The 16,816-nt window shown below is 44.3% G+C and overlaps 1 protein-coding gene across 1 annotated transcript in view; it reads right to left on the bottom strand.

The window, feature by feature from the left end:
* Positions 1–16,816, bottom strand: part of LOC311017586 (cadherin-4-like) — a 215,115-nt gene that overhangs the window by 23,338 nt on the left and 174,961 nt on the right. Inside the window, exons 7-10 of the mRNA XM_084016029.1 lie at positions 13,547–13,691; positions 9,700–9,872; positions 5,909–6,046; positions 1,111–1,296 (exon numbers count right to left, since the gene is read on the bottom strand). Of these exons, the coding sequence (XP_083872155.1) occupies positions 1,111–1,296; positions 5,909–6,046; positions 9,700–9,872; positions 13,547–13,691 (642 nt within the window). The remainder of the gene's footprint in view (positions 1–1,110; positions 1,297–5,908; positions 6,047–9,699; positions 9,873–13,546; positions 13,692–16,816) is intronic.

Here is a 16,816-nt window from a genome sequence, read left to right as displayed (position 1 = left end):
GTGTGTGTGTGAGCTGTTTCTCTCGGGTTGCAGCAGCCTCCGATCCCTCATTTAGACATGAGGGGGCATGTGAAAGGCAAAACACCCCGTTTGTTCCCGTTTAACTCTGTGCTCTGTTTTTGTGGCTCCTGCTTGAATCCAAAAGGGATTCTACGACGGTGTGTTAGAAACGGAAAAAAAAAACAGGACGGAGCTGAGAGAGCGGGGCAATATCCAGAGAAAAAAGGGGCAAATTTGTGAGTTTATAAAATAGCAAATTTTCTAGTTTATAAAGTGTCAAATTTGCGAGTTTCCAAAGTGTCAATTTTGCAAGTTAATAAAGTAGCTAATTTGCGAGTTTCTAAAGTGGCAAAATTGCGAGTTTCTAAAGTGGCAAAATTGCGAGTTTCTAAAGTGGCAAAATTGCGAGTTTATAAAGTAGCTAATTTGCGAGTTTCTAAAGTGTCAAAATTGCGAGTTTCTAAAGTAGCTAATTTGCGAGTTTCTAAAGTGGCAAATTTGCGAGTTTCTAAAGTGGCAAATTTTTATTACGATGCTAACACCGGCATCTATGCTAGCTAACTTCCCATGAATGTACATTTATGTTTCTAATGAATCCATCCCAACGTGTGACAACGCCTTGTTAAGGTCCTTAGGGTGACGGCTGTTGATGCTTATTGTTGGTTTTATTTATATGATGCCAAATTGTCATCTTATGAGTGTTTATTGATCGGGGTCGGTTGGGCTAAGATGCTAGCAGTAGTTTTGGCTTCTTGTCATAGCAACTGCAAACATCCGGTGTATTTCAGAGAAAAAAATGTACGCAAATTTGCCACTTCATAAACTCGTAAATTTGCAAGATAATAAAGTAGCAAATTTGCGAGTTTATAAAGTAGCTAATTTGCGAGTTTATTAGGATGCTAACAACCGGCATTTATGCTGGCTAACTAGTTGTTTGACTACTCGTGTGTATAGTACTACATTTAAAGGCTATTTATTTGTAAGCACGTACGATCTCCTTCTTTCTAACTCTTATGGAGAAATTCCAGTTGTACAATTTACTGTGGGATTAAAAAGCATTTTCTGATTCTGATTATCACGTTCTCATTGTGGCATGCACGCCGTCCGCACCTTCACCACGGTGACCATGCCGTCGTTGGTGACGGGGTCGGTGCGGATGGTGAAGTGGCCTGATGGGTCCCCGCTGATGATCCTGTAGATGGCGTTCCAGTTGGGCGAGTGCGGCTGGTCGGCGTCTATCACCGTCAGGTTGGCCACCACCAGATCCACCCGGTTCTCCGGGACCTCACCGGAAAACTGGAGACAGGAAGTAGAACGGGAAAATGTTAAAACCTGCCGCTTTAAATATATCTTTATCTGGACTGTAGCTGAGGTCTTACGGCAGAGACCTTTAACAGGGGGGTCCAGGACCCCTAGGGGGTCCACAGAGTTACTGCAGGCGGTCCCCGAAATGATTTGATCCCAAACTTCATCCAAAAAATACACCTTAACATGAATAAAAGCTATATTAAGCAATAATATATCTTCCAGTTTGTTTAATATTGTTTTGAAAATGTGATGTAGAAATGCCAAAATAGAATTAAAAAGTGATTAAGAAATAAAGAAAAGTACTGTTATACATGGCACTATAGGCTGCACTACACATTATTATTGGATGGTTTAATAAGGAACACAATGTTTCATGATATGTAATAATCACTATCAGGTTTGGGGGTCCTGACAAGTTGAAGACCTCTGTTTTAAAGTTTAAAGGATTTCTACAAATATCTCTATCTCAAAATGTTTGTCTTATAGAGCCGATGCTCCGTTCGGGTTTTCAGGTAGAGTGAGTTTAATGATCTGAGCTGAGTAGCAAACAGGCAGTAAACACGAGCGCGTTCACACAGGGGCGTTGTTCCAGATTCCAGCGTTCCCAGTGCCGAGCGACGATATTTCATATTTCATTCCTTTGAAAGCCTTTTGAGTCACAAAGGAGAGAGAGAGAGAGAGAGAGAGAGAGAGAGAGAGAGGGAGGGAGGCCGGGTAAAAACAGCTGTTTGAGTGTATACCAGTGGCTTTGAGTCGTCCTCCGCGCTCAGCGACACATGTGCTTTGTCCTGATAAGCCCGACGAGGAGTGAGCCGCTGTCTGTCATACGTCTGTTACCGTGGGGATTGATCAAAGCTGCACCGGCTCAGGGGGATAAAGCCCACAAAGACCAAACCAACGACGACCCTTTGCCCCGCCCACGTCCTCAAACAGCACCTCTCGACCAATGAGGCGTGGGGGGGTTCGGGGTTAGGTGTGCGTCTTCATCTCGTCTGGGAGGCAACAGGCGTCATGCGGTTGCCGTGTCAACACGGCTAACAGGCGTGGAGGAGCCTCTGAGCTGCTTACGCCAGTGTAGGATATCAAAGAGCAAAGCCTCCAGACCAAACACTCCAACAGACCATAATACCCCCCGCCTGGCAACCGTCGCATCACCCGGCAAACAGGCCGACAGCAGCGGGCAGATTAGTAGGGGGGGGGCTCGAGAAGAGCTGCTCAGGGACTCCATGACATTCTTAAGACAACAGACGTGTCCGGGTGGTCGTGATGCGCTGCCTCACTCGGATAAGTCGGCAGGCTGTGTGTGTGTGTGTGTGTGTGAGAGCGGTTTATTGCTGTGGTCTGGGTTCAGGGACTCCCCGATGCCGATTCAATGAAATAAAAAGTTCAGAGATGGTTCTGGAGCTCCTAAAGGGCCCTCGAGCATCTTCTTCTTCTCTCTCAGCAACACAGGAAGTTAAGCAGATATGATGGAAGGCCAAACCCGCAGCTCTACCTATCTGACGCTCCCGGCAAACCTGCGTGTAACTTCAGGAGGTGCAGGAAGTCAACGGCGCGTTGAATAAGCGGTGATATTAGATTGCATTGGTGAAGTGCTTCAAACGTCCTTGAAGTCTGCAGCTCTGATTTGGATATTTTTATGAAACGCCTTTCAACACACTGGCAGAAAGCAAAAAGCAGACAAAAAGAAGGCTTTGGAAGAGAGTCGATGTAAACATGTTTCAGGTGGGACAATAGAATATCTGCGTATTCAGGTTGAAGTTAACTTTGAATAGAGGATTCAAACCATTCTGTTCACTTTAACTGAGCGGTTTATCGTATATTTCTCGAGTGAGGGCGGCGGAGTGATGGATCGTGACTCAACATGTGATTTTGAACAGAGAGCTTTTCAATCTGTCTCGGATAAAAAAAAAAAACCTTGAGGCTGTTATCCTTCTATGGCTGCTCTCAGTGATTTATTAGATTACTGTATTTTCAGCGAAGACTTTTCTCCGATCAGGTAGTTTTATTCTCTTCTAAAGTGTTTGGTTTTTGTGGCCTTTTTGCCTTTAATTTGATAGGACAGTGTTAGAGTGAAAGGGAGGAGAGATGGGGCGACATGTATAAGGCCGCCGGCCGGATTTGAACCCTGCAGCGAGGACTTTAGCCTCGGTACATGGGGCGCCGACTCTACCGACTGAGCTATCCCCCCTTTTTTTCTCTGCTCTAGTGCTTCTGCTGGACTGAAGGACGGGAAGGACGAGCTCGTCTGATTGGCACAGAGTGCAGATGGCTTTCTCCCCCAGCACTCGATGAAACACCCTCTTGCCAACACTCTCGCCCTCCTGTCATTGTGTTGGCAGCGGGGAAAACCTAAAGGAGGCGGGGGGGGGGGGGGAGGTGAGAGGGGGGGAACTTCATCATGGCGAAGGAAGGAGCGCCTGATGAGTCAAACAAGCAGAAAAGATGAATAACTCATCCGTCTGCATCATGAAATAATGCAAACCCTGAATAAGCACCTAGAGCCGCCGCCAATCTGTGCACATGCACCACCATCTTTTTTTTGTTTTTGTTTTTTTGCCCGCCTTGAAAAATAGGGCATCCTCTGATAGGCGTGATGAAATATTAATCATCGACATTAAAGACGAATTCCCCAAACTTTTATATTTCTGGGACACGTTGAGAGATCTATGGGGTTTATTGCAAACACTAAATATTTGCATAATGGCCTGCATTCTCAAACAAAATGGCTTTTATGTTATCCCGCCGCTAAATTGGGTGATTTATGAAGAGAGAGCGTGGATGTGAAAAAAAGAAAAAAGAAAAAGCGCCTTCCAGCTCATCACTGCTCCCCCCCCCCCCCCCCCCCCCACTACTGTTTATCATCAATATCCATGATGGCGTTAACGTCCCGATGGCGATGATGGAAATGCACTTAAAAAATGGTGGGATTCAGTTAGGAGAATATCAATCTAATACTCGCCACTATCATCAGTGGAGAATCTTAAATCAGAGGGGGGGGGGGGGGGGGCTGAGTCAGGAAGAGCCTTGAGATTTAACACATCTATGCTCATCTACCAATAATAATCCTTCACTCCTTCTCCCGTCTACGTCATCCTCTCCTCACTCCCCTGTCTCGCCGTCATCATGGTGGTCCACTCGAGAGATACCGGCGGTCCACTCGTCATCTCTCTCTTTGCCCCCCCATGTATCTCTTTTCCCTTCCTTTGTGATGTAGCGGCGCTCTGATGAGCTCCACGGCTGACACATGCTCGCCGCCGGTGCTAACTCATCATCATAAGGGTCCTGATAGCCTCCGGGGCTAAAATGCTAATGCTACTCCAAGGGGCCGCTACGCCGCCTCGGCCGGCTCTCCAAGCACCTGATCTACCCGACAGAGGGAACCAGATTTCTTTTTTCCATTGGTGCATGAAGACTTTGGACCGTCTAAACAAACGCACCGGCTCTGTCACATCGAATCAAAATGAGACTGAAATGAGAATTTCATTAAAAAAACACAAATAATAATAAGCTCAGGATTCGATTCATTCTCCAGCTGCCGGTGAGAACATGCAGCGAGAGGGGGAGGCATCACTTATTAATCTAGTGATGATGTTGCTGAATCGTACACTGATACATTATGTACACGGGATTACTTTGGACTTTTTTAATTTTGACCTCACAATAATGACCTTCTGTGCTGTAATCATCATTTTAAATATCACAATCATTAACGATTTGCCGGCTCTAGTTTTCTTGCTGATGAAAGTCGATGATATGGATTTGTTCATTTTGTTTATGTGTGTGTGTGTGTGTAGCCATCCTTTACAAGGAAATTACCCAGCACCCTTTGCACTTCGTAACTCCACTGTCCTTGTGTAAATCTCTCTTCATGACAACATAACAGTGTTGTTGTCATTTGCTTTCTCCCTCCTCCCTTTTCATTCTCCTTCCCTCTTGTTTACACTGCATGTCCTTCTCTGTGAATCTTTTCAATCATTTGCACCCTCTTTCTCCGAAACGACACATTCTCATTCCGACTGGTCACATGACTAGGTAGCCCAGCATGTGGTGGCTACGGCTGCTTAGGCTGAGGCATCAAAACCACCGAGTTAGGTTGAGGAAAATTTTGTTTAATATAGTAAAGCGTAAACGTAACATTTGGGACACGGACACTGGTCTCCAGGGTGAAAGTCCTGTGTTTGTTCATCTGTCCACCTTCCAGCCCTGTGTGGCTTTCTTCAGTGTTTATATAAAAAAAAGTTAAATTTAAATATCAACCTGAACTTAGTAAAGTGTAACGTAAACTTTGGGACACGGACACCAGTCTCCAGGGTGAAAGTCCTGTGTTTGTACAGCAGCCCACCTTCCAGTCCTGGCTTTCTTCAGTCTTTATATAAAAACAAGTAAAATTTAAATATCCACGTGAACTAAGTAAAGCGTAAAATGTAAACTTTGTGACAGGAACATCGGTCTCCAGGGTGAAAGTCTGGAGACCTTCCAGCCCTGTGGGGCTTTATTCACTCTTTCACGTCGGCATTTTGATGGGCTCTGAACCAAAACCCTGACCCCCTCCCACCACCGTTACCCTCCCCCCCCTCCCCTCATGAGCAGGACTCACAGTTCTGGAGGTCAGCATGGGCGGGTTGTCGTTGATGTCCGTGACGGTGATGATGGCGGTGGCTGTGTTGGACAGACCAAAGTTCAGGTTGCCCTCCATGTCCGTGGCCTGCACGATGATGGTGTACTGAGAAACTTTCTGTAAAAAAAAAAAAAACACTGCAGTTATTCATGTAGCAAAAAAACAACCTCTCTTCCTGCAGACTAAAGCAACAGCGGCGGAGTGTGAATCCCACAGGAGAGTTCTGTTCTATAGTAGCTGCCCATGCTCTTATTTGAAACAGCGAATCACAAGGGTGAAGCCTTTCATTCCGCTCAGTGGGGAAAACCTCCCCCAGCGGAACGCATCCAGACTTCACGCCGTCTGAAGGCTGCGGCTGTGAAGCCTCCCGGCGGGCGCATCATCAAACACGTTACTTATTCGGCGCTGCTGACGGACAGATGTGAAGACAATGACGGAGATTAATAGACTATCTGTGGCGGGCGGGCGGTAGGGTGATAAATGCCATTTCATCTTTTCTGAAATGACACAGTGTCACTTTCGCCATGATGCTGAAAGATGGCTCTTATTTGTATTTTTTTTTTTTTTTTTTTGCTACTTGGGTGAACCTCCTTTTTCTCTCTTTGCCAGCATCTTCCTCTTCTTCAGTCCCACGCTGCAGTTAATGGGGACGGAGACGGGGGAGTAATGTGTCCCGTCATACAGATTCCCCAATTACATTCCCAGTGTCTCGCTCACCTGCTAATTACCGAGTAAATATCCCAATTAGGCCGAGGACGCCACATCAGGAGGATTAGACAGCTCCTCTCATCTGGATGCTAGACGAGACCCTGAACTCCAACCTCGTACACACACTCATTAACACACACACACACACACACACACACACACACACACACACACACACCTCGCGTCCTCCATATATTGTTTTGGGAGGCAGCGCTTGGCTGACTGTTCCATCAGCCGGTGTACAGCATGTACACAACACTCTGGCTAATTAGACAAGGGAGTAATTATGTAGAGCTCCTCTGAACCTCTCGGCGTGGCAAACAACACGGCGTGCACACAACCCCGACTTCCTCTGGAGGGGCCGAGGTCTGTTACTGTCAACAAGCTCTTTTAAGAGTCCACCAGCGGACCGGTGGAAAGCTTTAGAAGCGATGCAGTGTGGGAGTTTATAAAAAGGAAGAAAAAAAAACATTTCAAAAGTGAAGAACAGAGGAGAGGATGAGAAACAGCATGGGATGCAGCCGAGGCTCAAGGGAGGAGGAGGACTAAAAATAGATGCCTGTTTTGTTTTTTGTGTTTTTGCAGCAGCACCTTACGCCTCCGACACACCAGCCCATGAAGGGAAGAGATGCAGAAACTTTTGAAACTTTCAAAGGGCCAAAAGTGCCGACTAAAAGTGGACCAGAGGAGCACAGTGGTGTGCTGTCACATCTTTTCGTGAAGTTTATGTACAATACATAAGATCAGTTTTTTTTCTTCCTGCAAGGTTTGAGACTTTTTTTTATCTGCTTTATGCACAAAAATAAGTAGAAATAAGCTGCAGGAGAACAGAAGCAAGTATTACAGGAAAAGTCTTTAAGCCAAGAAGGGATTATATGTTGGAGAGAAATAGATGCATGAATGTACGTTGTTCTTTGTGAGGAAGTTTCTTTGAAAGTGTAGACATTTTTGGCTCCTTGCATCGTCAAAATGTTGTGTGAGTGTTAAGACTTGGTGTTTAGGTTAAAGTTAGGATTGGGTTTAATTTAGGATTAACCTCCAGGCTCGGTTTAGACATGTAGGCAGGCAAGGCAATTTGATTTGTATAACACCTTTCAACAACAGGACAATTCAAGTGCTTTACATAAAACATTAAAAAGCATTGGAGAAAAAAACCCCATTAAAACAAGCCAATAATAAAATGAAAAAAATAAATAATAAAAAAAATAAAAAGTAAAAATAAATAAATAAATAAAAATAAATTAATGATAAAAATAAACAAATAAAATAAAAAATAAATAAACAAGAATAGCAAGGAATAGAAAATACAGTGCAGCAAAATAAATAAATAAAATAATAAATAAATAAAATAAAATAAAATAAAAATGTAGTTGTGATGGTTAAAGGGTCTAAATGTCCTCTTCCACCTTCTCCACCACATTGACACCAGGGAATGTGGTGATAATTCCATGTGGACTTTACATTTACACCTAATCATAAAAAATAAATCAACGTTATCTGGATATTCCCCCTCGTTGTGATTGGATAATACCCAGATCTCAGGAAGGCTACGGCGCTCTATGGGCTCGGCTCCCCGTTCCTCTGCCGAGGTAAATGCACCACACATATATGTCACCACCTTTACAACTGGCCTCCCATTCACACAAACAGCCGGAGCTGCAATACGATGTCTTCTGTTGTCTTGGCCAAGGACGCCTCACACACGTGGACAGGAAGACGTTTATATGACATCTTCAGATTACGTGTTAGAACAGCCCAACACACAAATATCCTGTTTGCAGTGATAAAACGGAATCACTGAATAAACCAATTCTTTCAAATCTATTCATGTTACCCAGATAACAAATCCCAATGTGTGTGTGTGTGTGTTTGTGTGTGTGTGTTTGAGTGTGTTTGTGTGTGTGTGTGTGTGTTTGTGTGTGTGTGTGTGTGTGTGTGTGTGTCCTGAGGATAGAGTTTTATCCTAAATTGGAGGTGATTGGCTGGATTAGCAGTACACACAGTTAAAATAAGACATTTTGACTCCATGTTCCACTCCTACCTCTCTCCCCCTTCTTCAATGCCTCCCGTCTCATTGTATTACCCCACCTCTGTTTTTGTTCAATTGCTCCCTTCAGTTGCCCCCCCCCCCCCCCTTCCTGTGGTTTATTGAGTGTGAATGTGATTATATGGCCCTCTGTGTTTGTCTGACAGGTGTCAAGGGCATTCCATCTCAGATATTTCCACTTTACTTTTACCACACAAACGCATACTGTACACACACACACACACACACACACACAACACAAGGCGAGTAGTCCACCCCGGCGTGATGTGCTGTTAATAGGTCTGTCACTGGTGACAGTTTGGGAGGATGATCTGTCTCGGAGATCTCTGTGCCGAGTTGTTTCTGACACTTCCGTGACGCGAGAATAAACACATTGGGATCTGGCCACAGCTTTCATAGCTCCATAAACAAGGTGACCGCAGAAGAAGCAATTTACTGTTAAAGAGGAGAAGAAGAGCCTGCGTGTGTGGTGACAATCGGCTCCACAACGTTTGGAAGTCGCATCTCAGAGTGTCGTCAGAGGAAACAACGCTGGGAGGAACTTTAGAGGTGACAGGATGCATTCCATGCATCGATGAATCGAGTGTACCGATTCAACTACATCCATCTGCTAAAATAAATAGAATGAATCGCTTTGGCTTCACCAATAATCGATATAAATGCGTTAAATCTTTTGAATTCTTAATTATGATTGTTTATCATAATTATGACACTCTCTCCCCTGCCAGCATGTAGCCGATTGGAAAATGTTCAAAATAGCAATTTTGAGCAATGTTTAATTACATTTTTGTATTCAGCATAAAATATTATGCAGGACTACTTTTTAATCGAAGAAGTAATTCTTTCAGAAGAATACATAGTAGTTATATAGTTAGATAGTCTCCCTCACATTATTGCATGTTTATTTCATGGATATAGAATTTTGGTTAAAAGTTACTGAATCGTTAATCGAATCGCTGTGAAGCCAAAGATTCACCCCCCCTAAGGACTTTGCCTCCAGACAGATGAGACCAACCTCTCGGTCGAGGCCCGGCGCCACGGTAACGATGTCCCCGGTCTCGCTGTTGATGGTGAACATGTTGGGGATGGGGCTGTGGGGCGTCTGGGACAGGATCCGGTAGCGCACCATGCCGTTGGCCGTGGTGTTGTCGTCGCCGTCGAACGCCGACACGTGCATCACGTACGTTCCTGAGGAGGGACAGAAATCAAACATGTCAGAGCAGCCAGAAGCTAGCAGGAGGTGATGAAAGAACACAATTAATACACACTGCCTACTTTGTGTGTGTGTGTGTTGTATTAGGGACTACGGATGCAAATTAGCAGCTCTGCTACAATCTGGCATGTTTTTCGATGTTCATTAATGTGCACTGTCCCTATCCAAAAATAAAGCATTTTATTATTATTATTATTATTATTATTATTATTATTATTATTATTATTACTCAAGACTATACAGTTTTGCTGCTGCAGCCTCGGTCCTGGTCCGGCTTATCGTGGCTAATGTTTGTGAGATAACTTAAGATTTCCATTTGTACGTAAAAAAAAAAATCTTGCTCTCACATTTCGTTTTTACACCGTGTTCTCTCTGTATCAAATTTTCTTTTGATTTAATTTCCATTTGATTTCTTTTTTCTGTTTTTAATGTTAATCTTTACTATTATTTTTTAACCAAAAGCTCTAAGAGAGACTAAGTGTCGTTAACCTTCAGGACCTCCTTTAAAAAAATACTTTGGTCACGATACGATACGTATCACAATATCACGATATCGCGATATAAATAAAGATGAAAACACAAGTACCTGTATATGTACATCAGATGATATTGATCAGAGGACAAATTGAATCAAAACTATTTCATTCAAAACAGCCTCTCTATTTTATTAATTCCCATGAAATTTACTGGAATAAATATTGAAAATAAAATGAAAAAGGATAAAGTACTGCATTCACAACATGTCTAAACATGAATCTTTTTTTTTTTTTAATCGATCTATGGAGTTGAAAAATCGATATTGTATTGGGCGGCAAAGTATCACGATAAAGTGCCATATTGATATTTTTACCCGCCCCTAGTCCCTATTCAAATACACTTTAAATAAATAACTAAACCAGCTACTGAGCCGACTCTACTTTTGCTAAATATCAACACAAAAGTTAAAAAACAAGCATCCAAAGATGGTCGACACAAGTCCCACTTTTTTTCCCGAATATAAATGACTCACTTTGTAACATTGTGTCTTTTATCGGATCGTTTAAAGTGAAACAAAGAGATACAGTATTGGTAAGAATGAAACTGATTATTATTGCTTCACATGTACATCAAAGTGTCTAATAAACCACCTGGATGCCTCATTAACAGTTTGCCAACACCTGCCACCATGTGAATGGATCGTTACTAATTCATGTCGCCGGGGAAACGTTGCACGACCATTCACTGTGAGTAATAAAGTACGAATGGGGAAGTATGGGCAGATATGATCAGACTTTATGGCTGCAGAACTCACATCATATTCTGCATTTATGTTAAACAGTCTGCACATTTAATGTGCTGGCCAAAATGCAAGATTTTAGATTGGATTTTTATTTTCCTCAAATTCAAAGTTATAAATATTTACATGACATAAAATATGTCATACAAATATGAAAAAGGCAAAATAAATAAAGTAATTCAAGTTCAAGGAGGAAGCTAAGCTTATCATATCCTGCCCTTTTGACATATTATTACGTTTAATTTACATAAAGTTCATATATCGCTGTGAAATAGTCATTATCCAAATCTGAATATGAGATATTACACTGTCGCCCATAAAGTTGTAATATTTAGTTTATTCCTATTTCAATGCATCAGTCATCACTTTTGATGCAATGATTTACATTATTGTCATAATAACCCAGGTGAAATTAATTCATTTGTTTGACGCTATAAAAGACAAGACATTTGCAAATTATTCCAACTTTATGGAGCCAACTCTCTATAAATATATTAAAAAAACAATAACAAAAGAAAAGAAATAACTCTCGATGACTTTAAATCAACTCCATCCCTTTATACTTGTCCATGAATAACTGTTAATAACTGCATTTAAATGTTTTATGATCCATCTTTGATGACGGATATTGTCCTGATATCGATAGTTATGTAATAATAAGTATCTAGACATTATGATGACCTTCCACCTCCAGTGCAGACGTACACTATAGTGTGCTGCAGGCTGGGTGCAGTGATACGCCTCCACCCTTCCACGCTACGACTTGTTTGCTGCCTCCACACACTCATAACTCTGTTGGATCACTGTCTGTCACCCGATCTCCCCCCTCTCTCCCCCTCTCTCCCCCCTCTCCCTCTCGCAGCCAATTCTAATTGCCAGAGATAGTGATATCATGCCAGTGACAGCCCCTGTCCGAGGATAATTGTAACCGCGGCTCCCATTTCAAACTTCATTACATTTCAAAGCAACATTTGTCAATGACTCGGCCACAGGGAGCACTCTGAAGGCCTCTCAGCGAGACGAGGGGAAGAGGAGCCGACAGGAAACAGAGGACAGACTCCATATTTGGTTTGATGCCAAGTGAAGTGACTCCTCCACCCGTCGCCTCTCTCTCCCCTCCTCTTTCTTCTAGAGATGGAGGGATAGAGAGAGAGAGATGAACTATCACAATGTGTCACACATCGCCGGGGTAATTTCATTAAGCCGCGCTCTTAGGGGGTTTAATGTGGACCCTTTGTACGGGCGTCCTAAGCTGTGCCTGACAGGATTAGGTCCCCATAATGACTCTTTAATTTGCAAACTAATTCAAGTCTGTAATTGGCCTTCCATTGAAACCACTGGAGCTCTAAACTCTGAAACTCTCCCTTTTTTCTTTTTATGATTATTGTTCAGCTGAATGTCACGCATTGCCACAGAGACCTGTCTGCTGTGTGGGGGCAAAGCTGACGGGGGAGGGAGGGAGAGGGGGGGGAGGGAGAGAGGGGGAGAGAGGGAGAGGGAGATGGAAAGAGGGAGAGAGAGGGAGGGAGGGAGAGAGAGGGAGCGAGAGAGAAAGAGAGAGAGGGGGGGAGAGAGAGGGAGGGAGAGGGAGTGAGAGAGTGGGGGAGAGAGAGAGGGAGGGGGAAAGAGAGGGAGATGGAAAGAGGGAGAGAGAGGGGGAGGGAGAGAGAGGGAGGGGGGAGTGAGAGAGAAAGAGAGAGAGAGGGGGAGAGAGAGGGAGGGAGGAGAGGGGGAGAGAGGGATAGAAAGCGAGAGAGAGAGAGAGAGAGAGAGAGAGAGAGGGAGAGAGAGGGGGAGAGAGAGAGGGAGAGGGAGGGGAGAGAGAGGGGGGGAGGGAAAGGGAGGGAGGGAGAGGGGGAGGGAGAGAGAGAGGGAGATGGAGAGAGGAGGGAGAGAAAGCGAGAGAGAGAGGGGAGAGAGAGGGGGGGAGGGAGAGGGAGGGAGGAGGGAGAGAAAGCGAGAGAGAGAGGGGAGAGAGAGAAAAGGAAATGAGAACCTGAACACCTCTGGTGCAATAAACTCTGGCTCATCGGTCTCTCTCACACAAACACTCTCACAAACACACAAACACACACACACACACACACACACACACACACACACACACACACACACACACACACACACACACTCCGAGGTGAGACAGAAACGACCCAGCGGTGCTTCAGCGTGGGACATTTAATCCTCCGTCTCCAGCCTCTTTTGTTTTACGGCGCCGCTCAGCCGGCTCAATGAAACGCCACCGCAGGAGACGGATTCCTCCGCCCGCCCGCTACATCAACGGGAATGGAGAATTCTCCATCAGCGGCTCGCTCAGCCCCCCCCCCCCCCCCCCCCCCCCCCTGAAGTACCAGTCATCGGGTCCTCCATTACCTGGTTTGGAGCCCTCGTCCACGGAGCCGTTGTAGACCTGGTTCTTGAACTCGGGCCGGTTGTCGTTCATGTCGATGACGAAGATGTACAAGTCGATGGGGTTCTCCACCTGGTTGCCGTTCATGTCCACGGCGTGGGCTCGCAGCTGGGACACGGGAGAATAACACGGAGGATTAGAGCAATGAGGCGATGCATTACGTAGGATGAGAGTCTGTGATGAGTGCTTGTGTTGCTTTTATGGAGAAGATGATTGGAGGGGGGTGGATGAGGTCTATCAGCGTTTATGTACATCGAGGATGGGATCTCCGTTGAGGGTGAGGGTCCTGTTGCTTCACTAAACCCTAGTTTTGAGCTGCTTTTGTGTGTCTGCAGACACACCGGCCTCCTCAAAAACATCATGCAATTGCCTTAACGAGGCGTTGTCACACGTTGTGACGTATTCATTCGAAAAATAAATTAACGTACATTCATAGCTAGCATAAAAGCCGGTTGTTAGCATTGTAATAAAATCGCAAATTGTCGACTTTTTTTCTCTGAATATCGCCCGCCTCTCTCGGCTCCATTTTTTTGTTTTGTTTCTACAGTGACATTAATACGATGTCATGGTTTTTGGTCTAATTTAGTTCAGTTTAAATCACGCTTGAGTGTATTTTCTTCTGCGGTTAGTGATGAGAGATGCAAATACTCGGAAACAACATCTTCTAATAGCGGCTGGCGTGTTTTCGTATGGCTTTGTTGCCCCGCCTCCTGGGAGAGACGCCCTGGTCTTCTCGGCGTATTCCCAGCCGTCTCCACCGACGGCAGCAGAGCGCAGAAACATCAATAAAACACCAACAAACTGAAAGCGTTTCTTCTGCATCAGGGGGATTTACTGTACGTTCAACTGGAACGCCAACAGGAAAACAAACAAAATCTAATCTGAATTTCAACTGCAGGCTGCTAAAAAAATGATTTATTAATACAATTATTGATTTATACAGCATAAAAGTTTTGAAAACCTACACAACTATGTGAGGTTAGGGTCAGAGGAAGACATTCTGGGTAGTTTTCCTGCAAAGACATCTTTTCTATCGTTTACTTTCTTTCTCCAGACTTTTTTAACTCTCTTTTACACTGTTTGTGTTTTTTTTTATATCACTGCAAAGCACAACACATCTTATTTTATTGGAAGTTGTTGTTAAGGCATGGTGTCCATTTCAGGATCGCCGTGTTGGATCGCAGGCCAACATCCTGTCTGGTTTGGTTTGAAAGGAGAGTTGTGAAATCTCTCAACTTCCCCCCCTCTGAAGCCACAAACACAGCAGTCCCATCCGAAATTCAGCTCAGCTGCGCTCAGATCAATGGAATCACCAACTCGGATTTTTCTCACAAAGATTGGACATGCAGTTATTACTGGAATCAATACATGCTGGGAAAAAAAAAGGTGTTTGACTGCTTTCCTCTCGTGAAGTCTGGAGGATGAACAAAAAAAATGGAATGAATGGAAATGAGAGAAAATAAAGTGAATTATCAGGAAAATGTTGAGTTTAAATAAATAGTTGAGGTTTTGAAATGTTCCCATACTTGAAGGTTAAACCAACAGACTGAAAAGGCATCTTTTGCTTTGGTTTGGATTCACTTCAGCTTACCTGGGAATGTTTACATCCCCGAACATGACTTATTCAGTGATATATCCTGTCAGCTGAAAGCACTGGGAATGTTTAGTTTATATCATACACAGGAGGAGGAGGGGGGGGGATACAGATACTATCTACACATCCAGGCTGGTAAATATTTATTCATTTAAAATGCCAGCAATCAATTTGAGAGCCGGTCCAGCGTGTTTGATGTGGTTGATATCCATCTAGAAAAAGGGGGGAGAGGGGAAGGAAGATGGGGAGTAAAAATGCAAACATGTAAGGATCCGATAATGAAGAAAGATGAGGAATAGTAACGTGAGCAGATTCCATCATGTGAGGAGAGTTGAGGGAACGGTCGTCTCTACATAAGTGCCTCCGGCTTGTTGTGGTGGAAAATAGAATTAAAAAGCCTCTCCTCGGAGAGGTGAAGATGCTCTCCATCCTCTCCTAACACATCTTCGGGTCTCTTGGAGGTTAATTTCACTTTACTTTTCCCCCGCTGCATCGTCTGATCTGTCCTGCACCCAATATCCTAACAGGCTAGGAGCCAAGCCTCTTATCTGTACCCCCCCACCCACATGTGCCCACGCCCCTAATTCAATAACAGCGAGACTCAGAGATTACTCGCCATCTTTAAAGAAGGCAAAAATGTAATTCTGGGCCCACGTTTAAGTTATTATCTTGAAACGGTGGCCAGGCGATGCTCTGCATCTGCAAAAAGAAAAGGCAGCAACCTGATGAAGATAACAAACTCAGAACCTCCAAGGTTCTTTATTCCCCTCATAGGAATGCATCTTGTTGCTGCTTTTTGAATTTCAGACCATTACTTTGTTCCGTCCTTGCGTGAAATATGAAGTAAACAAAAAGAAAGAGCACAAAGTCAAATTCAAACTTGGAGATGTTCCACGACGTTGTTCATCGGTAAATTAAATCTTCCACCTTTCCTACAAAGCTGTATAATTGCTTTGTTGTTGCTCTCGAAGGAAAACCTCGCTTCGTCTGGTTTCTCCCTGCGATCTGAATTCTGCTTTCCCTCTGCAACAAACACAGTTTAACTTAAGCAGCCTTGAGTGAGCCTCGGCCCTTTTCTTAACAAATCACCTCATTGATTGGAGCTCCTCCCCTGGATAGATAAATCTGTGGGCTCCCACTAAGAGCTCGGTGCTCGCCGGCTCACCGGGACCGGAAGTCAGGACCGGGCGTCCGAATACGAGGAAACGGGAAACCGGAGGCGGAACGAAGCGAAGGAAAGACTTTAAAGACTTGGCCTGGAGGTTTGATCTGTTTACACCTTTACCCAGCATGCAAAGCACAACGGTGAGAGGAGGCAACACATCACTCAAAAGTGATGATGGTCTTGGTGTTTCGGCCGTCTGCAGTCGTCTCGTTGAATTCTTCACTCAGCTTGAATTTGAACCACGCGGTCTTGAATGTGGTGAAATAAAGCCAGCATCGTCCATGCTGATCTTCAGATTGGGTTTGGCCATGTTGCCCATTTGCCGGGTGGTGAAGCTCACACCGATGGCTTCATGTGTGAAGACCAATAGATGTCCACGCATGATGAACTGGGGACTCAGACTTGATATTTTGCGCCCCCCTGCCTGAAATCAAAGCTTGGTGTTCGTTGGCCTCGTTGACGTTTTTTTCTTCA

Source organism: Eutrigla gurnardus, assembly GCF_963514095.1.
Source record: "Eutrigla gurnardus genome assembly, chromosome: 8".
Taxonomy (NCBI): domain Eukaryota; kingdom Metazoa; phylum Chordata; class Actinopteri; order Perciformes; family Triglidae; genus Eutrigla; species Eutrigla gurnardus.
Note: the sequence above shows the minus strand (reverse complement) of the source record. Positions and strands in the feature narration are given on the sequence as shown.